General features: G+C 44.5%; 1 protein-coding gene across 2 annotated transcripts in view; it reads left to right on the forward strand.

Moving 5' to 3' along the window:
• DYSF (dysferlin) overlaps window positions 1-25,302 on the forward strand; it is a 167,439-nt gene that overhangs the window by 129,918 nt on the left and 12,219 nt on the right. For both annotated transcript variants that reach the window (XM_089526456.1, XM_089526457.1), the window contains 8 exons: window positions 4,310-4,449; window positions 5,670-5,758; window positions 8,966-9,061; window positions 10,147-10,288; window positions 14,866-14,965; window positions 17,602-17,771; window positions 18,512-18,621; window positions 20,314-20,461. In XM_089526456.1, the coding sequence (XP_089382582.1) occupies window positions 4,310-4,449; window positions 5,670-5,758; window positions 8,966-9,061; window positions 10,147-10,288; window positions 14,866-14,965; window positions 17,602-17,771; window positions 18,512-18,621; window positions 20,314-20,461 (995 nt within the window). The remainder of the gene's footprint in view (window positions 1-4,309; window positions 4,450-5,669; window positions 5,759-8,965; window positions 9,062-10,146; window positions 10,289-14,865; window positions 14,966-17,601; window positions 17,772-18,511; window positions 18,622-20,313; window positions 20,462-25,302) is intronic.

The raw sequence follows: 25,302 nt of genomic DNA on the forward strand, positions 1-25,302 counted from the left end.
AATGGCTCTCCAGGGTTCCAGTGAGGACCCTCTCCTCCTAGCCCTACTTGGAGAGCCTTGGTCTTCCCTGGTGATTTTCTATCCAAGTGCTTGTCAGGCTTGACCCTATTTAGTTTCCAAAATCAGACCTGATCAGGTTTCTTAAGGACTGCATGGGAGTATCTGCCTTGTTGAGTTAATGACTGACACAATCCAGGTGGTGTCTGATCAAGGGCTTCTGGCCTGAACTGAGCTGTAGTTGGGCGTCTTGTGTAAGAGACAAGGCTTGAGCTGGGAGGAAGTCCCAAGGCCTAGGAGCTCCAAACCACTAAACAAGCCCAGAGTTAGTAAACCCTATCATTTACCCAGTCCAGAGAAGGGCAACAAAAATGGTGAAAGGTCTGGAAACCAGGTCCTATGTGGAGCACCTTAGGGAGCTGGGCATGTTTAGCATGAGGAAGAGAAGGTTAAGAAGGGACATGATAACCACATTTAAGTATTTAAATATTTGAAGTGATGTCATATTAAGGATGGAGCAAGCTTGTTTTCTGCTGCTCCAGAGTATATGACCCAGAGCAATGGATTCAGACTACAAGAAAAGAGATTCCACCTAAACATTAGGAAGACTTTCCTGATGGTAAGAGCTGCTCAACCATGGAAGATGCTGCCTTGGAGTGTGGTAGAGTCTCCTTCTTTGGAGATCTTTAAGGAGAGGCTGGATGGCCATCTATCAGGAATGCTTTACTTGTGAGTTCCTACATGGCAGAATGGGATTGGACCGGATGACTCTTGTAGTCTCTTCCAACTCTTATGATTCCCTGAGTCTAAATCCCACAGTCAACAGGAAGCCTTTATAGCTAATTCCCAGCTTGGATGGGAAGAGCCTCAGGAAGGTGGACTAGTCTGCAGTTTGATGGCTCAGTATTGCAGACCCTCCTCTCCTCCCAGCTGAAAACCCCAACAAGAGTTGACCAGGGTTTAAACCAACAGTACACTGTAGACATAATGCAATTCAATAGCACTTTAAGTACTGTAGCTGCATTATATAGAATCCTTGGGTATGTAGTTTTGCAATGTCTTTAGCCTTCTCTGCCAAAGAGGACTGGTGCCTCATAAAAGTACAAACCCCAGGATTCTGCAGGATGGAGCCATGGCAGTTAAAGTGGTATCAAACTGCATTGCTTCTATGGTGCAGATGCGCCCTTAGTCTTCAATTATTTCATTCTTGCATGTAAGAACAAAGAATTTCAAATGTTTTTCTCCACACAGGACAAGACTGGGAGAGTTTTTGCCCATTGAGCAATGATTTATTGGCTACCTAGACCAGTTTTTAAAGTTATTTTTCAAAACACTGTTGTTTTTAGTTGCAGAAAATAGCTTATCTGCACAAGAGACGCTGTTTTCTGCAGGGCTGCTGGGATGAAAACTAGAGAAAGCTCCTCTCCCTTCGCTGGTTGTGTAAGAAGAGGGAATTTCAACAGGTGTTGCTTGTTACCTGATTCTATGATAAGCAACACTTGCTGAAATTTCTCTTCTACACAACCATTAAAACTACAGTAGACCTCTCCAATTTTCGTCTTGACAAGCTTAGTTTCCCATGCACAATGTATTTACACAAGAACAGGTTTGGTTTGTTTGTCTGCAAAAAGCATTGTTTTGCCCCCCCAAAAGCAAGGTTTTTGAGCTAGTGAATTTTTTGCCCAAAGTCCCAATATTGGAAAAATCTAGTGTCAGTTGTACATTTTTCCCCAGAGGGGAATTGCAATGTGTCAAGGGACCACTTCTCAACAGCAATGAAAAAATCTGGTCCAAAACACACTGCAGAAAGAATCCAGTTTGAGTCTGCATTAACTGCCCTGGCTCAATGCTAGGGAATTCTGGGAACTGTTGCTTTGTGAGACATTTAGCTCTGGTGTCACAAGAAACTACAATATCCCAGGATTCCCTAGCACTGAGCCAGGGCAGTTCAAGCGGTCTCAAACTGGATTATTTCTGCAGTGTGTTTTGGACCTCTGTCTCCTTGGCCTAGCTTTGCATATGCCTTTTTTTGCTGACTAGGAGCTGGGTTTGTGTGCGGTTAGGAAGAGTCTTGTATTTGTGGTTTTTGGCCAGCAGAGAGAGACCTTATCTCACAGACCAAACTGTCCTGATAGCAAAACAGCAAAGGGATCCCAACGGAGGATCTCTTTGCATCGGGAATCCATGTTTACACTCGTTTGTAGAGAAACACCCGTTTGGCAAACTGTGTTGATTTCTTAAAATTGTAAGTGTGTTCCTTGCCTCGTCCGGCTGCTTCAGGTGCAGACAAGGGCTGGAATCATGCCACTCACTCGCTCTTAGGGTAAACCTCAAATCTCAGAGATTTTTACTGTACAGTTGGCCCTTCACATTTGCGGCTTTGACTTTTGCAGCTTTGATTATTTGTGGGGTTGATTAATACGTTCTCTCTAGGAATCCCTAGGTCCTCCAGCCCAACTTTACTTCTTTGGAGGTCTTTAAACAGAGGTTGCATGGCCTCTGTTTAAAAACTTCCAAAGAAGGAGACTCGACAGTTCTCTGGTTCCACCATTCAACAGCCCCTACTCTCAGGAAGTTCCTCCTAATGTTGAGCTGGAATCTCTTCCTGAAGCTTGCATCCATTGCTCTGGGTCTTAGTCTCTGGAGCAGCAGAAAACAGGCTTGCTCCATCCTCAATGTAACATCCCTTGAAGTATTTAAACAGGGCTATCATATCACCCCTTAACTGTCTCTCCTCCAGGTTAAACATCCCCAGCTCCCTAAGTCTCTCTTCATAGGGCTTCATGGTTTCCAGAGCCTTTACCATTTTGGTTGCCCTCCTCTGGACACAGTTCCAGTTTCTCAACATCCTTTTTGAAATGTTTTGCTCAGAAATGAACACAATATTCCAGGTGGGGCCTGACCAAAGCAGAATAGAGAGGCACTATTATTTCCCTTGATCTAGACACTATACTTCTATTGATGCAACCAAGAATCACATTAGCCTTTTTAGCTGCCGCTTCACACTGTTGATACTCACATTCAACTTGTGATCTACTTGGACTCCTAGATCCCTTTCACACATATAAGTCTCCTTAAGCCAGATGTCCCCCATCCTATATCTTATGCATTTCACTTTTTCTGCCTAAGTTTAATACTTTACATTTCTCCCTCTTGACATTTAGTTGTTAGTTTTGTCCCGCAGCTTCTAATGGTTGAGCGAATGTTCCCAGTGGACGTTGGGCGAGGTTTTACCTTATTACTCCCTGCGCCAACTCCACCATCCAGGTGTGAGCCTGAACAAGCTCTTCCCCTTCTTTGTAGAAACCTTTTCAAGCCCCAGAACAAAGCTTGGGCTTTGACCTTGGGGGTGGGAAGGGGTCTGGAAAGCAGCTGTGCTGAAGCTGAACCTGGCGGGGCATCAAGTGATTCCTTGGAAGCCAAAAGAGCAGGGAAGGCCTTTTACAAGGCTCCTTCGTGTGTCTTGGTTTTGTCAGCCCCACACTGGTGCTAGGTGGGAATGGGAGGGAGAAGTGTGTGTGTGCTTTTGGAATCTCTGTGATGTCCATACAAGCTGGCTAACAAATGCTGTGCTTCTACACCATGCTTACATCATGTACAGTAAATCTATTCTACTTGCACTGTGATTCTGCTGCACCATCCTTCTGCAGAATACATAGAAATTGAGCAATCAATAATGTAGCTCCCCCCTCCACAATGACCACATCCCACACTCCAAAAACAACTGTCTCCAGTTCTAGGCACCACAGTTCAAAAGGGAGGTTGACAGGTTGGAGCGTGTCCAGAGGAAGGCAACCAAAATGGTGAAAAGTCTGGAAACCACCAAGCCCTGTGGGATCTGGGTATGGTTGGCCTGGAGAAGAGAGGGTTAAGAGGTGATATGACAGCCTTGTCTAAATATTTGAAGGGATGTCATATTGAGGAGGGAGCAAGCTTGTTTTCTGCTGCTCCAGAGAACAGGACCCAATGGAGGAATGGATGCAAACTACGGAAAAAGAGATTCCAGCTCAACATTAGGAGGGACTTTCTGACATTAAGGGCTGTTCAACAATGGAACACAGTCCTTTGGAGATTTTGGTGGAGTCTCGTTCTTCGGAGGTCTTTAAGCAGCGACTGGATGGCCGTCCGTTGGGGATCCTTTGATTCTGCTGCTCCAGGTCCAGTACTCTGGAGCAGCAGAAAACAAGCTCTCTGCAGCCTCTCCCTACTTGTCTTTGCTTGGGCTTTGCATCAGTGCTCACAGCTCTCTTGACAAGATGAGCCAAAGTAGTGAGCCTGGCTGTGCTCTCATTCACTTCTCTTCTTGGTCCAGAGGATGGGAAGCCCCCCAACCCACATCTGGGGCCTGCAGAGGAAAGACTAGCCCTGCATACTTTGCGGAAGCAAGGCCTAGTGCCAGAGCATGTCGAGACCAGGCGGCTGTATAGTCCTCTGCAACCAGATATCGAGCAGGTAAGGCAGATCATGGATGGAGATCAATGGCCAAGGCTCAGGAAACGTTGCCATGCCAGGCGCCTAAGTCTGATTATGAGTCTTTTGTGGGTTTTCCAGGCGATGTGACCATGTTCTAGAAGAGTTTATTCCTGATGTTTCACCTGCATCTGTGGTTGGCATCTGGCAAAATGTCAGGAATAAACTCTTCTAGAATATGGCCACATAGCCCAGAAAACCCACAAAAGACTATGGATGCCGGCCATGAAAGCCTTTGACTTTACATCTGATTATGAGCCCTAGCTAAAGTAGATGCACCATAATCAATGCTGTGCCGTGCTATGTATGGAAATGGCTGGCATCCTCTTGGTAACATACACAGCCATATGCCCAACCTACACCTGTTCGTACATTTTTATGGCTAGTGGAAAGTTGCAATGCAACTCTACTATCTATGCTAACCCTTTGTGCCTTTCCTTTACCTCTGCTGGTGTTCGGATTCCCCCACAACAACTATAAGGCAAAATTGTAGGGCCAGGCCTGGAAACACTAAATAATTAAATATACATAATGAAGCAGCTGTTCTAGAATCTTGGTCATTTTTTTAAAACAAAACATTGTTTTTACACAAAGAAATTTTCAACAACTGTCCCAAGCTGCACACAGTTCTTGCAACATCTGCCATTTATTTTGCTGGAGATGCCTCAACGTAGCAAAAAACCATAAAGTCATCAATTTGGAAGGCTTCCTAGAGCCATCTAGACCTGCCAGAGCAAGAAATCTAAAGCTAAAACATTCCTGAAAGGTGGGTATCCAATCTCTTTTGTAGAAAGAGGCATCTCCGGTGTAGGAGGGTCTACTACCTTCCAAGGTTTCCCGATCCACTGTCAAATGGCTTTGGACATCAGGAAGTTCTTCCTAATGTTTAATCGGCTGAAGATGTGTCAGATGTCCAAGGCAGGTCTGGACTACATCATAATGGGATCCAGATAGAGGAAGGAGAGGATGCTTTGGGAAGCCAGCAGAACCAGGAGGGAAAATATGCCTAAAGAAATGGGAGGATCCGGCCTACACTGGCTGGGCACCTTTTCACTGCTCTACTCCCAAATTTGTCTGTTTCCAGAAATAGTCAGTGTGCTTCTGGCCATCTTCCAGAAGGAATACTCTGCTCTTTCGCTCACCGTTTGAACCTTGTGCCACTTCCTGGCATTCTTTCCATCTCACAATTTCTTTCATTTCAGGGAAAGGTTCAGATGTGGGTGGACATATTTCCAAAATCGCTTGGGCCACCTGGACCTCCATTCAACGTGACTCCAAGGAAAGCAAAGAGGTGATAGATATCTCTTCCCCTTCCCCTCAAGCATGCATAAGTTCCCTATCAAGCAGTTGGACCTTTTTGCTCAATGTGGAACACTTCATAAGTCTATTTTTGGTATGTGCTATCATTGCGCATGCAAATGTACCCGCAGATGAATGTGTGAGTGTGCATTCTGTTGCATACTTCAGTTGTGGTTCCATTGTGCAATATTGCCATTCAACACAAGGGTTGCCTAACACAATGGGTAGCCTCACATGCACAAATTTATGCCATGCAATCTCTAACTAGCTCAATAAACAAGCACCATGGATGAACCAAAAAGGATTTATGGCCCAGCAAGGTAGACAAGCATTTGCAAGAACTGGCTGCAAAAACCTAAACACAAGCATATAACCCAGTGGCTCTCGACCTTTGGTCCTCTAGAGTTTTGAGACTTCAACTCCCAGAATTCCTGAACAATGAGCATACTGACTGGGACTTCTGGGAATTGAAGTCCAAAACATCTGGAGGCCCAAAGGTTGAGAACCACTGACATAACCCCTTCATCACACTTAGCTACCCTTTCCTGCCCATTCCCCTTTCCTCTCATTCCTTCTCAAATCACAGGTCTGCCCTGCTCCTTCTTTACCTCCCACTTTCAGCCATTAAACCGAAACTGTTTCAAGGACAACAACAAATTTCCCAGTTATAACACCACTACTCCATATGTCCTACAACCCACACCATCATAACCAAATAACCCATGACAGGTCTGGGGTGGTGAAGGTGGCCAGGCAGCAGAAGTAGTGGAGCGGAAATCCTTGTGTATCCCTACAACGAATAACAGGCCATTTGGTTCAAGGGTGGCGCTGTGCCCATGTGCTGTCCAGCATTCATTGCCCAGGATGGGAAAAACCATGCTGCAAGGAGGTACTGAATACCTCCTTATGCAACATCAAAAAAGCTGTTACGTTAGCATCACCCCAAATTATGGTATCATAAAGCCTGAGAAAGGATGGAACCCCCAAAGCCACCCATGTTCAACTCTATCTTCTTCCAAATATGAGCCAGCCAGGAATGCAATTGTTCTCCACCCCAGCATCAGATTTTAAGGGAACGTCGGGTATTCAGAGGTTCCCAGAACATGGTGGCTTAATATAGCCAGAACTAAGTGGGATGCATTTCATTTTCTTTTCGTTAATGATGTCCAATGTCACTTTTTAATTTTCAAACAAGAATGAAGTCAGTGTTAACAATTATTCTGCAACAAGTAGCATTTATGTGTTATTGCAAAAAATGTTCCATGAGAGTTTTTTTGGTCCATTTTAAATGATTGCTTTCATGTTTTTTTAAAATAAAGTAACACTGACATTAATATGTTAATAACATGTTGTGTTACTCACTCCTCATAAAAATTAGTGCAAAATTAGTAACACGTTATTTTGGGGAGGTTAATGTTTCCACGTTTTAGCATTTAGCTATGGAGACGAGGGACGCTGCTTTTCCCTGCCACGACCCATCTCCAGAATCCTTGTTTCCTTTCTGCGATGCCAATCCCCAGCTGTTTCAAATGGAAGCCATAGCGAAACTGTCCTGTATGCTTTGGTGCTATGCAGATGTCAAAGAATGAACACAATTGCGGAATTCCTACATTGCAGTTGTGTAGCATAAATTTGCACACACACAATTGAGTGGTGGTTGCAATACTCTATCCTTTTGCTGAATAACAATGTTGCATATCTTCCAGTATGTCTCCTTATTGTCCCATTCTGCAATACGGAACGGACAAAGGCTGTCTCCACAATTACAGTCGGCCCTCCATATCCATGGATTCTGCATACATGGATTCAACCATTCATGGATTGAAAATATTGTTGTTGTGTGTCTTCCAATCATTTCCAACTTATGGCAACCCTAAGGTGAACGAATCACAGGGTTTTCTTGGCAAGTTTCTTCAGAAGGGGTTTGCCATTGCCTTCCCCAGAGGCTGAGAGGGTGTGACTTGCCCACCCAGTGGGTTTCCTTGACCGAGCTGGGATTTGAACCTTAGTCACCAGAGTCATAGTCCAATGCCCAAAGCACTGCACCATGCTGGCTCCATGCTGGTGTAAATGCTGTAAATATTGAAAGTATCACTCTCCCTAAAAATCATCCGAAAAGCAACACTTGATTTTGCCATTTTATACAGCGGATAGGATTTTACTACCCCATTGCAAACCCTTGTGAATAGTGAATGCTAATGGATACCAAGGGCCCACAATACCGACAAATAACTGTGCACTTCCTGACAATGCACAACTGCTTGTGAGACAACCCTCCACTGATGCTACCAGAGAAACTGCTGGCGCCCTTCTCTTCCCTTCCCTTGACTTCCCAAATACAAAAGTTAAAGATACCATTAAGCTAGCCATAAAATGAATACTGTATGAGTGTGTATATAGCAGGCCCTCCACATTTGCTGGGGTTAGTGGCGCAGGGCCCCCATGGAAGTGGACACAATGCAAATAAAAACACCCACACTATATTTTTAACCTGAAAGAACATCTCTCTAGGAATCTCTAGGTCCTTCAGCATGACTCTCTGGGCAACCTCAGTCAGAACTGTGCTGGAGATACACAGATGCAGTGGGCCCTTGGTATCCACTGGGGTTTGGTTCCAAGATCCCCTGTGGGTAACAAAATCCATGGAGGTTCAGGTCCCATTAAATACAGTGGATAGTAAAATGGTGTCCCTTATACAAAATGGCAAAATCAAGGTTTGCTTATTGGAATGTATATGTTTTTGGGAATGTTTTGGATGCTTAAATTTGTGGATAAAAATCTGTGGCTACAGAGAGCCAACTGTAGATTGCATGGCAGAATTTGCCAAGGCCTCGTCCCTCGTCTGCGGCCAGTCTGCAAAGTCCTGCTGAAATGTTTAAAAGTCTTGACCTAACTGCAGAAAGATAGCAAAGAAGGCACCAGTCTCCTTTTTCATGGAAGGAAGTTTTGGAGCAGGTCAAGAGGAGAAAATGGGCACTTTTGTCCCTCCATGTTTTTGATCTTGCAAAGATCTGGTGGATGGTGGATGTTCTTTCTTCCTTTTGCTGCCGTGAAGAAGGACGGGTGAGAGAGGAGAGAGAATGATATGGTGCTTGCAAAGAGGTCCCAAGAACCAGGGAAATAGTGCTCATCATTCAAGCAGTGGTACCTTTCCATCCTATATTAACACACACTTGTCGATCTTGGACTTTGCTTTCAGGTTCTACTTGCGTTGCATCATCTGGAACGCCAAAGATGTCATCCTGGATGACCTGAGCATCACAGGGGAGAAGATGAGCGACATTTATGTGAAAGGGTAGGCACTTTGGCTGCTCTTCAGGAGGAGGTCACTCCGGGGTTTGCAAGGAATTGGGGGGAATTCAGGGCAACTTCGGGTCCAGAGTATTCTGGTCCCCTAAGTAGTAATCACAGATACCAATTAGTTACAGATGAATAAATCTAAGAGACTGTTTTGTATTCTTGACTGCCACTTTGACACGATTTTGATACTATTGTCATAATTGTAACACCCCCCCCCCCCCACACACACACTTTGAATGACATTTCCATCAGGTTTGGAGGGATGGGTGAGCCAAGAGAAGGAACTTATTTAAGTATTCTTAATACACAAAGGGATCTTGCAGCATCTTTGAGATTTAACTGGAAGAAAGGAGCTGGTAGCATGACCTTTTGTAGACTTGCGCTTACTTCCTCACATGCATGTTAGATGCATGTATCTGAGGAAGTTGGCTCATGCTTCCAATTTCTCACTTCCAGTTAGTCTCAAAGATGCTACAAGATCCCTTTGCATACTGAGTTTCCAGACTAGCACAGCTAGGTCTTTCTATACTATACTTTAGCAAGTAACAGATACAGGATTCAGGCTAAGTTACCTACTGTATATACTCATGTATAAGGCTAGAAATTTAGGTTAAAACAGTTGACCCAAAAACCCTGAGTCGACTTATCCGTGGGTCAATGTAAGTACTGTACTTTAACTCATATATATATATATGAGATAAAGTACAGTACTTACATGCATCTAACAGGTATGAGTACAAATAGTTATGCCTGCTGGAATTTTGTAAGTTGTTTGGCACTGTTTTCCTTTGCTTCATCCTTTACATCCTTCATTACATGACCCTAAGTTTTACCTTTGACTTATCCATGGGTCATATTAAAATCCTTGGACCTGCCCTTGACTTATACATGAGGCCGACTTATAGTTAAGTATATACGGTAAGGAAGTAGCTTATCTAGAATTACAGCCAAGGTTTTTAGAGCCGTTTTGGGTCAGTTGCAGCTGCTTCCTCCCATCTGCCCCTCTCTTGTATGTTTTGGGTGATGCCCATCTGCTTCCATCCAGAACTGAGCATCCTCTGCTGCCTGTTGCTCTTGCAGATGGATGGTTGGCTATGAGGAGAACAAGCAGAAGACAGACGTCCATTACCGGTCGATGGGAGGCGAAGGGAACTTCAACTGGAGGTTCGTCTTCCCCTTTGACTACCTGCCTGCTGAGCAGGTCTGCTACGTGGCTAAGAAGGTGAGCCAATGATGTCCCCGGGTCAAAAGAAATATATTTGGCACTCCACATTTGTGGCTTTGACTTTTTGTGGATTTGATTACCCACGGATTTGATTAATACGTTCTCTATAGAAATCTCTGGGTCTCCCAGTATGACTCTATGGTCAACATCTGCCAGAAGTTATGCTGGAGGAGATTCCTAGAGAGAACACTTCTCTAGGCATTTGTCAGTCCTGATGTACAATTCTGTGGCAGATGGTGACCAGAGAATTGCAATGAAGGATCTACAAGTGCCCACAGAAGTGTTCGCTCAGGTTAAAAAAGACAGTGTTTTTTATTTGCAGTTTTCCCACTTTCACAGAGATTATGTGCCCCGAACCCCAGTGAATGTGAAGGGCTCGCTGTACCGCATCTCTTTGCCCTAATTTTCTCCCTATCTCTTTTGGAGATGCTTGGAATCTGTCTTGCAAGGAAGCCTTTTGGTGTCCTACACTTGTCTACGTTCCCTTGCACAGGCGGTTATACTTTTTGGACTGTTAATATTAAAATTATCATTATCATTATTATTATTATTAAGATATATTTTTATTGGTTTCACATCTAAAATTCCATGCTATACACATAGTTCACAAATGAATGATTATTTTCCAATAAGTACTTCCTTCCTGCGGAGAGTTGGTGCTTCCTAACGTAAGCTGGCTTTCGCTTCCGTCAGCTCCTTTACCTATTAACCAAATTTCCTATCTAGCAGCCCATACCTCTATATTATAATTCAATTTTGCATCCCTACTCACATTGCCATGTATTACCTTGTAAAGTTGGCCCGCCCCTTATGCGGGGGATCCACGTAAAGGAGTCTCAAACTGGATTATTTCTGCAGTGTGTTTTGCACCAGTGTCTATATATTTAATTAAATAGAGGCTAGAGAAATCTGGCCGTTAGCAGCGGTAGTAGCAAGAGCAGCAGGCTTGCACAATCCACAGGTTCATGGATCTAAAATACACACAGCTTGTCAATTAAACAAACACCTGTGCGATATACAATGAATGTAGCACATTTCATTGGCCATTGTCTTTCATATTGAGTTTGGCACACAGTTTACAATTCCGTTGACCAGGTGCCCAGCCCAGCGGACATCTTGGACCCATTTCCCTCCCATTTCCCACTAAGGACAGCTGCATGCATGCGTTTTGTCCCCCTTTAAAAAGACCCCGAACAAGCAAACACACCCCGCTGTGTTGAGATTGATTCCTCCCCACTCTGCCCCCAGCCATGGGGGTTGCTGTTGCTGGATCAGAAAAAATAAACAGCTTGTAAAAAGTCTTTGCAAAGGTAGAAATAATGAATGAGAACCTGGGCTTTGCATCCAGAAGGCGCATTCCGCGCGGGCCATTTTTGATCTCGCCGTGCGCCGTTTGAAGTCCGGGTTCATTACTTGCTGCTGTAAAAAAGAAAGACCTGGAGGGTGGGGAGGTGAGCCTGGGGAGGGAAGGAGCCTTGAAGTTCAAACCCAAAGACTAAGATGGAAATGCCAGAGCCCCCCATCTCCACAAAGCCACCTGGAAGAGAGGGGCCAATGGCAACCAGGTGGGGGTCTAACAAGGCAAGGAGGCTTCTGAGCATATTGAACAAGGCAGCTGTTGAAGGAAAGCAGGCTTGGTCAAGAAGACACCCTTGAACCCTTGGATGCTGGAAGACTGGCGGGACAGAAGGCATTCCGATTTAGAATCATAATAGACTCATAGAGTCCTAGAATTGGAAGAGACTGCAAAGCCACCCAGTCCACTCCCTTCTGCCATGCAGGAAGACACCATACAAGAAAGCTGGACCAAAGCTAACAAAATTTTCAATACGGAGAAATGTAAGGTACTACACTTAGGTTGAGAAAACGAAATGCACAGATGTAGGATGGGGGACACCTGGTTTAAAAAGACTTATAAGTACAAAAGGGATCTAGGAGTTCAAGTAGACCACAAGTTGAACGTGAGTCAACAGTGTGATGAGGCAGCTAGAAAGGCCAATATGATTCTTGGCTGCATCAATAGAAATGCAGTGTCTAGATCAAGGGAAGTAATAGTGCCACTCTATTCTGCTTTGGTCAGACTTCACCTGGAATAATCCTGTGTCCAGTTCTGGGCAAAACAATTCAAAAAGGACATTGAGAAGCTAGAGGGTGTCCAAAGGAGGGAGACTAAACTGGTGAAGGGTCTGGAAACCATGCAGCCCTATGAGCAGAGAATTAGAGAGCTGGGGATGTTTAGCCTGGAGAAGAGAAGGTTAAGAGGTGATTTGAGAGCCCTGTTTAAGCATTTGAAGGGATGTCATATTGAGGAGGGAACAAGCTTGTTTTCTGCTGCTCCAGAGACTAGAACACAGAACAATGGATGCAAGCTACAGGAAAAGAGATTCCACTTAAACATTAGGATAAGCAATGGTCATCTGTCAGGAATGCTTCGATGGTGAGTTCCTGCATGGCAGAATGGGGTTGGCCTGGATGGCCCTTGGGGTCTCTTCCAACTCTAGGATTGTATGATTCAGTGGGTCTTCTCTAGATAAGACTCCATGAGAGTCATGCAGTTGGGCATTCTTGGATGGTGCATAAACTATTCATCAGTGCCTTTAATGTAGCACCTTATTGCAGAAACAGCCACTATGTATTATTCTCTCTGATGCCTGGGGACAATGAGGATGCAACACATAAGCAAAATATATCACCAGTTGTGCACCAGTTGGTATTCAGCAAAAGGGTGGTTCAATGCAAACACTATGGAATAACGCAACTGTAAATGTGCACCCTGCAAGCACAAGTTCCTTCTAGTTTATGTATGTGATGCTGTTGGTTCGAGTAGATGCATGAATCAGAGCTTGGGATGCGTCTGCACTGCAGAAATATTGCAGTTGGATACTACTTTAACTGCCATGACTCAATGCAATGAAAATGCGGGGATTTGTAGTTTGCCATGGCACCAGAGCTCTCTGACAGAGAAGTCTCAGTAGCTCACAAAACCTACTAATCCCAGAACCCCATAGCATGGAGCCATGGTAGTCAAACCAATGTCAGACTGTATTGACTCTGCAGTGTAGATGCAACCTTGAGGAGTTGGATTTCTGACCCTGGGGTTCACCAGACCCAGCTTTGTTTAGTAGCCTTCTCTGCTGGATCCCACCAGCGCTCCAGATACATCCCCTCATTATTTTTGGTCCCGAAGCGTTAAAGCAGGGCTTGTAAATCCCTCTCTGAAAACTGGGTCAAGAGGTTGGCTTTTATGCGCAGCCTCCTTGACTTATGGAGGTATGCAGTTGTTTGTGCAAAGTGACACCTTTAGGTTAAACTCCTTGCAGTGCCATTTCCCCCAGATGTTTCTCGGGAGGCCTCTCCGCTTGCCACGCTTTCCACTTCTGCTGCAGGGATGGGGCTTCTGCTGTTCCTCTGGGAGCTCATTAGAAAGACCGAGGCGCTGGGCTTCTCCCTGGAATGCTTCCCCAGATGTTTGCCTTTTGCTGGGCTTCTCCTCTCCCCTTGTTGCCCTCCCAACTGAGAGATCGGGCATTCGTCCTTGCAGGCCATCACCCATCTACCCATGCCATGGGTCTGGAGAGTCTTTCCCAATGTGGGCAAGGAGGAGCAAACACAGAGTTCTCTCACTCATTCTTCTTAAGACATGGTTTCCAGACCCTTCACCATTTTAGTCACCTGCCTTTGGACTCAGTCCAGCTTCTCAACATCCTTTTTGAATTGTAGTGCCCAGAACTGGACAAAATATTCCAGATGGGGCCTGACCAAAGCAGAATAGAGTGGAACTATGGCTTCCCTGGATCCAGACGCTATACATCTATTGATGCAGCCTAAAATCGCATTGGCCTTTTTAGCTGCCACATCACACTGTTGACTCGTGTTCCACTTGTGGTCTACTTGGACTCCTAGATGACCCTGTTGTTCCTGCAAACCAGGGATGCTCTCCTTCCTTAAGTGCGATTGAATGATAATGCAGGAAAGGAAAGAGGAAACACGAAAGGTCACTTTGATCCGGATCAAAGGCTTGGGATGGTAGCCAGGGAGGGGGCCTGGATGATGGGAACTCTTAACTGTGATCCAAGGGGGAAACTTTCCAGTTCCGACACAAACCCTGGACAGAGGAACTTCTGTCTCAATTCCTGGAATAAAATCTTTTGTGTCAATCACAGTAAGCTATTCTCTTGTTTATTGGGAACTGAGTCTGCTGATCCTGACAGTGTCCTGCACTGGTGCAAATTGACAGATCTTTGTGGTTGTACTTTTTTTGAAATATGTGGAAGGAATGTGTTCATTTGCATGGGTGTGTATGTGGAATTCCACAAGCATAACCATTTCCCATGCTTTTGCCCATCTTGAAATTGTTGGTGCCATCTGTGTCCCCCTTGGTTCCCTGGGATTGCTGACACAGCCCCTGTGTGTGATCCTCCATTGCACAAGGGGACAAGGAGCAGGGGCAGATACACAACTTCACTATTCAGCAGCGAGTACAGATTTGCACTATGCAAGCATGAGATAGGATCTCAGCCCAGTATTTTCTTGCTTCTGGTTTCCCGATTTCCCTTTTTTATGTGTCAATGTAGGAGCATTTCTGGAGCTTGGACAAGACAGAGAACAAAGTCCCACCCCAGCTGATCCTTCAGGTCTGGGACAACGACAAGTTCTCCTTCGACGACTATTTGGGTGAGTGAAGATTTCTGGCAGGTGACTGCTCCTCTGTTTAATGGCATTTCAATGAGTGCTGCTGCTTCATGATCTTCTCTATCAACAACCCTTTTTTTAACCTGGAGCATTTCTCATATCCCTTTTGGTGTTGGCACATGTGCAGCTGGACATCATTTTCAGTTTGCTGCTTCATTTTTGCATAGTGCAGTGTTTTAAGTGTTGCACTGCTTTGTTGGCAAGTGCCACTCTCTCAGCCTCAGAGGAAGGCAAAGGCAAATCCCCTCTGAACAAATTCTGCCAAGAAAACTCCATGACAGGTTTCCCATCAGTCAGAATTGTCTTGAAAGCATACAACAACAATCACAGCAACAGTCAGTGAAGATCTCACAGTTGTTCTCAAAAACAAGTTATGCCATAATAATAATAATAATAATAATAATAATAATAATAATAATTTATATTCCGCTTAATCACAATAAAACCAGATACAGTTAAAAATTCTAAAAAACGCTATTCCCCCAGTATAAAAACCTAGCAATACTAAAAAGAGATTGAACCAGAAAGACATTAAAACAATTGTATAAAATAACAGTTAAAATCAATAGAAGATTAGTAAGAAATTCATAGCAGGGCCCAGATAGCATGGAAAAGGGGATGGAGAAAATCTCTTTCTTTGATAAAATGACCATCTTGGTAGATGAAGGGAATGCTGTGGATATAGTATATCTTGATTTCAGTAAGGCCTTTGACAAGGTTTCCCATGACATTCTTGCAAACAAGCTTGTAAAATGTGGGATAGACAAGGCAACTGTTACATGGATTTGTAATTGGTTGACTGACTGAAGCCAAAGGATGGTCAGCAATGGCTCCTTTTCATCCTGGAGAGAAGTGACCAGTGGGGTGTCCAGTGGGGCTCTGTCCTGGGCCCAGTGCTATTCAACATCTTTATCAATGACCTGGATGACAGAATTGGGAGCATACTTATCAAATATGCAGATGACACCAAATCAGGAGGAATAGCTAATACTCCAGAGGACAGGATCAAGATTCAAAATGACCTGAATAGACTAGAAAGCTGGGCCAAAGCTAACAAAATGAAATTCAACACAGAGAAATGTAAGGTTCTGCACTTAGGGCGGAAAAAATGAAATGCACAGATATAGGATCATGGGGGACACCTGGCTTAAGAAGACAACATGTGAAAGGGATCTAGGAGTCCAAGCAGACCACAAGTTGAACATGAGTCAACAGTGCAATGTGGCAGCTAAAAAGGCCAATGCAATTTTAGGCTGCATCAATAAAAGTATAGTGTCTAGATCAAGAGAAGTCATAGTGCCACTGTATTCTGCTCTGGTCAGGCCCCACCTGGAATATTGTGTCCAGTTCTGGGCCCACAATTCAAAAAGGACATTGAGAAACTGGAGCCATGTGTCCAAAGGAGGGCCACGAAAATGGTGAAGGGTTTGGAAACCATAAAGCCCTACAAGGAGAGACTTAGATGTTTATCACACTATGCTCTTAAAGAGGTACTATTCCAGTGTGACTCCTCTAGCTGCCTCCTGTTGCATGCTGGGATTGGCAGTTTTAAGGAGGGGTATTTAGAATTCTCAGGCAGAGAAGTTCAGCTCCTTAAAACTGCCAATCCCAGCATGCAACAGGAGGCTGCTAGAGGAGTCACACTGGAATAGTAGCTCTTTATGAGCATAGTGTGATAAACATCTTAGAGAGCTGGGGATGTTTAGCCTGGAGAAGAGAAGGGAGTTTATCAGACAAGGGAAATTGGAAGTATAATCCAATGGCAATCTGAACTCAATCATGGGGTTTAACATTATTGCGTGATAACCCACTACACGCAAATTCGGGCAATGGCATGCTATTTTCAGGCAATGGGAAGCCAGTTCGAATGCAATTCGCATTCATGTAAATTAGCTGAACTAGCAAATCCACGTGAATGAGTTCTGGCCCCGCTTTCTTCTCATTCGAAATTAAGAGAAATTCCTCCCGTCAGATAAAGTCCAAGGTTAAGGGGTGATAGCTCTGTTTAAATATTTTGAAGGGATGTCGTATTGAGGAGGGAGCAATCTTGTTTTATACTGCTCCAGAGAATAGGATGCAAACAACAGGAAAAGAGATTCCACCTAAACATTCGGAAGAAGTTCCTGACAATAAGAGCTGTTTGCCAGTGGAAGACACCCCTTTGGAGGGTGCAGGACTCTCCTTCTTTGGAGGAGGAACTTCTTGGTCGAGGGTGGAAGGCACTCCCTTGAAAAGTGGTGGAGTCTGCTTCTTTGGAGGATTTTAAGCAGAGGCTGGATGGCCATCTGTCGGAGATGCTTTGGTTATGTATTCCTTCATGGCAGAGGGTTGGACTGGATGGCCCTTGGAGTCTCTTCCAACTCTATGATTCTACAGCACACCTTTAAATTACAGCCTGAGCATGATCTCCAGCATTTCAAAGGGACATGAGCGAACAAATGCCGCAACTTGTTTTTAATAAAAAGCAGATTAAAGTTGGGGAGCATTGGTGTCATTCTTACTTAGGTTGTCGCTCCACATGGTCCATACTCCTTGCACACAACAAACCTGTGCTGTCTGCAGCTATTCAGTCCACTTTCTCTACAGTGCTGAGTTCCTTGTTGCTTTCTCTCTTGCAGGCTCCATCCAGCTGGACCTCAACTGCATGCCGAAGCCATCCAAGACAGCCGAGAAATGCAGCCTGGACCTTCTCGATGGCCCAGAAAGAATGGTCTCTCTCTTGGAGCAGAAGACAGTCAAGGGCTGGTGGCCCTGTGTGGCAGAAGAGGATGAGACCAAGATCATTGCAGTAGGTCCCTCTTGCTCTCCTTTGCAGCTCTGTGTGGAATCCTTCTCCCTCTGGAGAAGCTAGGGATGGGCAGATCTATCCAGACTTTGGAAAGATTACTTTTTACAAGCAATTGGTTCCTGTTAACTTGTGTCACCGATCACTTTTTGTAATAGGAAATGTAAGCTGGGAAAGGATGTCTCAGGATGTTATGAGAGGTCTATCATTACATTTCTTTGCAAGAAGCAGCTTATCTTACAATTAATAGCAATGGCAAGGAAAATTCTTATTAAAAATGCTTTCAAAGTGTTGGAGGGTGCATCTACACTGTAGAAATAATGCAGTTTGACACCACTTCAACTGCTGCCATGGCTTCATCCTACAGTATCCAGGGATTTGTAGTTTTGGGAGGCACCAGCACTTTTTGGCAGTGAGCTTGGCTCAAGAACCTGTAAAACTACAAATCCCAGGATTCCATAGGCTGGAGTGACAGCACTTAAAGCGGTGTCAAAATGCATTATCTCTACAGTGTCGATGCACCCTAAAATATCATTGAATTTTTATTTTAAGTAACTAGACATTTTATATGTTATGCCAATAAATAAACTTGGAGATGTCTGTGGTTGAATTTAGGATATCCAGTGTGCTAATCTGATGCTCTGATGCCAAGCTAGGTTCTCCCATCGCCATCTCTCCTCAAATTGTGCTTTCGTCTTTCCCTATCAGTCCTCACACTTTTTCTGCTGTCCAATCCTATGCAGGGCAAGTTGGAAATGACGCTGGAGATCATCAATGAACAGGAGCACGACGAAAGGCCGGCTGGGTTGGGCCGGGACGAGCCAAACATGAACCCCAAACTGGAAGACCCCAAGTAAGAGGGAACGAGGCTATTAACCTTCGCTATGGGGACACACAGAATAGCCACAAACATGCCCATTCTCAGTGGGAAAGGATGCCTTAACTTGTTGCAAGTGGTTTTAGCATTCTTTGATGCTATTTTAACATTTCAGTTAGGCAGAAACAAATCTGTTAGTGCAAAAACCATTGCATTGTGCACAAAAATAGATGGTTGTACAAGCAGATGTCATCATTTGTGCAACATGGAGGCCTTTTGTGTAAAAAAACATTGCATTTTGCAGAAAATACAATATTTGTTTAAACAAACATTGGCCAGTCCTCTAAATCAGCTGCTTGGGCTGCATCCGCACTTCAGAAATAATCCAGTTTGGCACCACTTTTAACTACCACGGCTCTATGCTATGGATTTCTGGGAATCACAGTTTAGTGAGACATTTAGCCTTCTCTGTCAGAGAGCTCTAATTCCACAACAAACTATGATTCCCAGAATTCCATAGCATTAAGCCATGGCAGTTAAAGTGATGTCAAACTGTATTATTTCTGCAGTGCGGAAACACCCTTAGTATACTCAACCAAGTACCTTTACATGGCCTGACTCCCAAAACCTGACAGAAATGCCATGCAGAAACAATTGTGGCTGTAGTGTCACAATTGTGATGCAATTGTGAATATGGAACAGTTACAATTGCACAAAATGCCATGGCCTGAATCATGTTGTTAGATCTGACTAGAGTAGACCCATCAAATCAACTGGATTTACCTCCTAGTCAATTCACCATTCAGCAATTGATTTGGTGGATCTTCTGTAGTTGGGACTAAACCACAGGATTACAGCTAGCGCTTTTGGTCCACACAAAATGTTCACAAAAAGTGTCAAAGGAAAAGAAGGCAGGCATTAAAATGCATTAAAATTCCTGCAATCTTCCCTTCAGGGGAGAAAACTTTGTGAAATGTGCTTTTCTCATCTGTGAGAATGAAGTAAGCAAAGGTTAACAGCTTGACTTTGGATAAGAAAACAATGTTTTCTGCACCAAAAATGGGGTTTGAGTTGTTGTTGTTTTGGTGTGTGCAGCAAATATGGTTTTGCGCACACACACAAAAAGTGCTTTTTTGTACAGAAAAATCTACTGCAATAGTTTGGAACACTTGAATTGGGCGAATATTGTGCAAAAAATGTTCATTTTGGCCCATAGAAGGTGAAATTTTTGCATGCAAAGACAAAATAATCCAGGGTTTGAAAAATCCTCTGCATTTCTTTGTGATACTTGAACACAGGCAAACATTGTGTAAAAATATTACTTTTCTCCTACAGCAGGAGAAAAAAAACCCTCTAGTCATGCAAAGAGAAAATAATCCAGGGTTTGCAAAATCCTCCGCAGTCCTTTGGGCCAAAATTGTGCCAAATGATTCATTTTCTCCCAGAAAATCAGAAGGGGCAAAAGCTATCGTAATTCTTGCATGCGAATACAAAACAATCAAGGGTTCGCAAAATCCTCCGCAATACTTTGAAACACTTGAACATGAGTAAAAATTGTGCAAAAATATTCAGCAGAGGGGGGAAATAGCAATAATTTTTGCATGCAAGAATGAAATAATCCAGGGTTTGCCTCCCTATTGCCCACCTTAGAAGCCATGGCCTGCCCATCCCGGTGCTTCACGCTGGCTTCCATCCTACTGACCGTCCGGTGTCTCTCTTTGGTTCCAGGCGTCCGGAGACGTCCTTCTTGTGGTTCACCTCTCCTTACAAGACCCTGAAGTATATCCTGTGGAGGAGGTTCAAGTGGGTCTTCCTCCTCCTCCTCCTCGTCCTCATTGTGTTGCTCTTCCTGGGGATCTTCATCTATGCCTTCCCGGTAAGGTCCATGGGGAATTGCTCAGTTGTGTTTTGTGTGCTGTCAAGTCGTTTCCGGCTCATGGAGACCCTACGGCCAACCTTTCATGGAGTTTTCTTGGCAAGATGGGTTCAGAAGGAGTTTGCCATTGACTTCCCCTGAGGCTGAGAACATTTGACTCTTGCCCAAAGTCTCCCAATGGGTCACTTAAGGGGAAACACACATTTGTTGTTGTGTGACTTGATGGCCATCTGTTGGAGATGCTTTGATTGAGAGTTCCTGCATGGCAGGGGGCTGGACTGGATGGCCCTTGGGGTCTCTTCCAACTCTGTGATTCTAAGTCGATTTGATTTATGGCAATCCTACATTGGTCCTACCCTAGGCTTTTTGTGGCAAGGTTTATTCCGAGGTTTGCTATTGCCTTCCTCCAAGGCTGAGAGAGTGTGACTTGTCCAAAGGTCACCCAGGGGGTTCCATTATTGGTCAAGGGTTTGAACTTTAGTCTCCTGGAGTCCAACACTCAAAGTGCTTTGCTATGACAGGGTTTGAGTTGTTATGTGCCTTCAAGGTGACTCTGGCTTATAATGATTTATGGTGACCGTATGGTTTTCTTGCCAGATTTCTTCAGAGGAGGTTTGCTGCCATACATTCTCTGGGGTCGAGAGAGTGTGACTTGTCCAAGGTTACCCAGTGGATTTCCATGGCTGAGCAAATATTTGAACCTCTGTCTCCCAGAGTCTAAACACTCAAACCATTACACCAGACTATCAACACACACACAAACACACACCATATACTTGCATATGATTGTATGGTTAAAAATGCCAGACCACTTCTGTAGGGGAACTCAGTGCTTTCAGCTTTTAGCTGGTTGTTTTTAGCTTTTCTTTGGTCGTGTCCTCCATTTTTTTGAACATCCTCCATTTTGCAGTTCCTCATCCTCCATTGTGGTTATGATGATATCTGGTCGTCCTGTTGGGCATAGCTCTGATGGAAACCTGTGCGTTCCCATTGCCAAGCAGAGAAGGGATCCTGGAAACTCTGTCCATCTTGAACCACTTAAATGTGGGAGTGGGAGAGTTTATTGGGATCCATACTGAGCGGTTGCTTATTACTGGCCTTTAAAAGACTGCATTCCTCCCTTCCCTCCATTCCAATGGTCCAAACTGGAGGAAGCAGCTGCCAGCCGCCTTCTTAATTGGGATGGAAGTGTTGCTTCCCTTTGCGTCTCCCCTTTGGCAAAGACAGACCCTCACTAGTCCCAAACTCCACCCGTCCGTCTTGCTACGGGACAAACCTCCAAAGCCCCTTCTAGCTTAATGCGGAGAAATAATTCATGCTGTGTGATGGGACGTTCCCCCCATGCAAACCTGGGACTGATAAGAAACACAACGGGTTTCTTCTTGTCCCACACATCACAAATTCTGCGGCTGGTTCATTAAAAGCATGCCCATTTGGGTATAACCTGCAAGAAGGTGGCCAGGCAGTGCAGCAAATGATGTGACAATTGTTTGCTTCGGGTTGCTTTATTTTGGGGGGGGGGGATTGGGGGAGAACGATTTCCCGCAGACAGTTATGGCACTGCTAGCTCCCCATCCATTTCTTTCCCTGTCTCTCTAAAGCCATTAGCTGGCCAGGAATTTGCCTCCATCTTGCTCCCAGCTGCAAAACACCCTGGCTGCCCTTATCTGATGAGCTTCCCAGACTTAAACTCACTAGATGGAACAGCCTGCTTACCAAACACCAAAGCTTGGCTGAATCCCCCAGGGTCCATGGCCATGGGGGGATTTGGGTAGGTGTAGTCCAAAAAAGGAACTTTTCCATACTCCATAAAACAATGAAGATGGCACCGTAGTCTGCATTCACGCTCTGCTTGGGTGGCTGCTGGAAAAGCAAGCCAGCTCAGCAGCAAGGGTCTTTCTCAACAGCAACGAAAGAACAGACCTGGCAAATGTTCATTTTTGGGGAATGTGGCTCCCAGAATCCACCACCCAGTATGACCAGTCCACAGTTAAGACTGTTATGATAGCACTGGCATAGGCCTCTCTGGCTTAAATCTCTTGGTTGCCTCAATGGTAGCATGCCAATTCAAATAATTTGACTTGTATGATAACGCCCAATTGATTCAATGGGTTGCCGTGGACATTTTTGTCTGATGCAGAATGTCCATAATTGATTCATGGTTGTAGAAGTGGAGGCACAGGTGGTGTGATGTGCCTGCACATTGGGTGCACCTTCAGTCACACAATATTGCCATCCAAATAAGGGGTCATGCAGCACAATCAGTGCAGAACTCCATCTGCAAAGGTTTACTCAGAGATGTAGCCCTGTTAATCTGGAAAATCAGTCTGCAAAAGGATCTTGTAGGACCTTTGAGACTAGCTGTGCTAAAGACATTGTAGCAGAAGCTTTTGTAGACTTAGGCCCTATGGAGACCAGCCATTAAGGTCAGCCTGGAAGCAGAGTCGGGGCATCATGTCTACATGATGCACACTCCACTCCACCCACAGGGTGCCATGATGCCATGCGCTGCCCCACATGGCACACGGTGTCATACTCTTCATCTTCCACTGTGTCCATACAATGCAGCACCAAAGGAATGCCTTCAAGCCATGGCACCGTGGCTATTGTGCCCTGGAAAGGCCGCAGCATAGGGTTGCCGTGGCCCCGATCCAGCGCATCTGAAGGTGGCTGCAGGTGGTCTGCACAGGGCCTCTACATATCTTTCTGGTTCGCAGCCTGCACACACCACATCCCCAAACTCCCACCACCATACATACGGCCACCCACCCACCCTGGCCTTAGGCAACATGTTTCCTCTTCCTTTTGTCCCTCAGTTGACATAGTTAAAACTGAACTTGTCACCTCATCCCCACATCCACAAGTCTTGCACTTCTGTGGCTATTCATACAGTCTGGTTATAAAAGTCCTTTCTGGATGCTAGTTCACTCCATGCCTCTGAGGAAGGAGACCAATTCTAGGAAAGCTTATGCTACAACCTCTTTTGCACAGTTAGTCCCAAAGGTGCTACAAGATCCTGTTACGTGCAAAGATTTATGTTACATAAACCCAAAGTAGCACCTTTGCCCTTTATTTGGTGCAAATTAATCCCAAAACATTTTGATCATTTTCTTGATGGGTTTTGATGTGCCGAGACATGCTTTCTCAGTGAGGACAAGCAAATTTGTGAGTGTTCTGTACAATCCTAAAATGGAGGATGCAGGTTGATCAAAGCAACTGAGGCAATTGCAGGTCTAGGTATTTATATATTTATGCATTTATTTAATTAATATTGGTAGAAACTGATTTTATTGTAAGCTGCTACAGGGCACGCTAACAATGGTATTTTCAGTCCAAATTTTTGATAACCTTGACTTTAGTCTTTGAGGGAATATATATATATGTTCTCCCAAAGACTAGAGTCAAGGTGGCTGTCAAGAAATTGGACTTCAAATACCATTGCCAGCATCAGATAGCACAGCACCAAGGCCAGCTCCTCAAGGGGTAGAGGAGTTGCTCTGAGGAACGCTTGGCTCACAAAATGTATAGATGTCTATACATATATACAAAGCTGCCTGCATTAAGTGGATGCTGCAAGGAGCTTAATGTCCATGTGGCCAAGCAGGAAGAGAAAGGTAGGGCTAGAGTACAGGAGGATTGAATTGAGGTGTATGTGACTCCAGGTGCATCCACACTGTGGAAATAACGCAGTTTGACCCCACTTTAAGTGCAGTAGCTCCATCCTATGAAGTCCTGGGATTTATAGTTATGCAAGGTCTTAAGATTTCTTTGCGTCACCAAACTGCAAATGCCAGGATTCTGTAGGATGGAGCCATGGCAGTTCAATTGGTGCCAAACTGCATTATTTCTGTAGTGTAGATGCACCCTCCATTTTCATTTCCATTCCCATCCCCTAATCTCTCTGCTTAGTCCACAAGCTTCAGAAGGCTAGGTGCATGCTCGCATCCAGCATGCCTTCTCCTATGCTCCCCTGTTGTGTTTGGATTCAGCATGGCTCTTCTGTCATGTGTATAACCAGCATGGTGTATGTGTGTATGTGTGTGTGTGTGTGTGTGTGTGTGTGTGTGTGTGTGTGTATATATATATATATATATATATATATTAATGAAGCCTAGAATCGTATTGGCCTTTTTAGCTGCTGCATCGCACTGTTGACTCATGTTCAACTTGTGGTCTACTTGGACTCCCAGATCCCTTTCACATGTATAAGTCTCCTTAAGCCAGATGCCCCCCATCCTATATTTATGCATTTCATTTTTCTGCCCTAAGTGCAGTACCTTACATTTCTCTGTATTGAAATTCATTTTGTTAGCTGTGGCCCAGTTTTCTAATCTGTTCAGGTCACTTTGAATATTTATCCTGTCCTTTGGGGTATTAGCTACTCCTCCTCATCTGCAAATTTGATAAGTATGCCCTCTATTCTTTCATCTAAGTCATTGATAAAGATGTTGAATGGCAAACTGGGCCCAGAACAGAACCCCACTGGACACCTCACTACACACTTTCACAGTTCTGTGTGTCTTGGCAAAATCGACATGGCTGCTGGATGAGACTCTGCTCCTTGGTCTCTCCTACTCCAGTCTTTGAAGATTATCAAGATGGGGGATGAAGCGTCTTTGTCCTGTCCTTTTCCTGTTCTCACAGAGTGATGACTAGAAGGTTTTCTTATGATGTCGTGCTTATCCAGACATTATCCTCTCCGGAAAGCGTGATTGACCACGATCATGCGACAGACTTTCAACCAACGTCGCACAGATCCGGTCATTGTCCTGTCATTGAAGCAGCATTGACCAGCATTTTGCATTGACAGGAGTTTGCATTAATGCAATGCCGCTTCAATG

This window comes from Sceloporus occidentalis, unplaced genomic scaffold (assembly GCF_023333645.1).
Source record: "Sceloporus occidentalis isolate IW3139 unplaced genomic scaffold, rSceOcc1.0.p SCAF_5, whole genome shotgun sequence".
NCBI classification, from domain to species: Eukaryota; Metazoa; Chordata; class Lepidosauria; order Squamata; family Phrynosomatidae; genus Sceloporus; species Sceloporus occidentalis.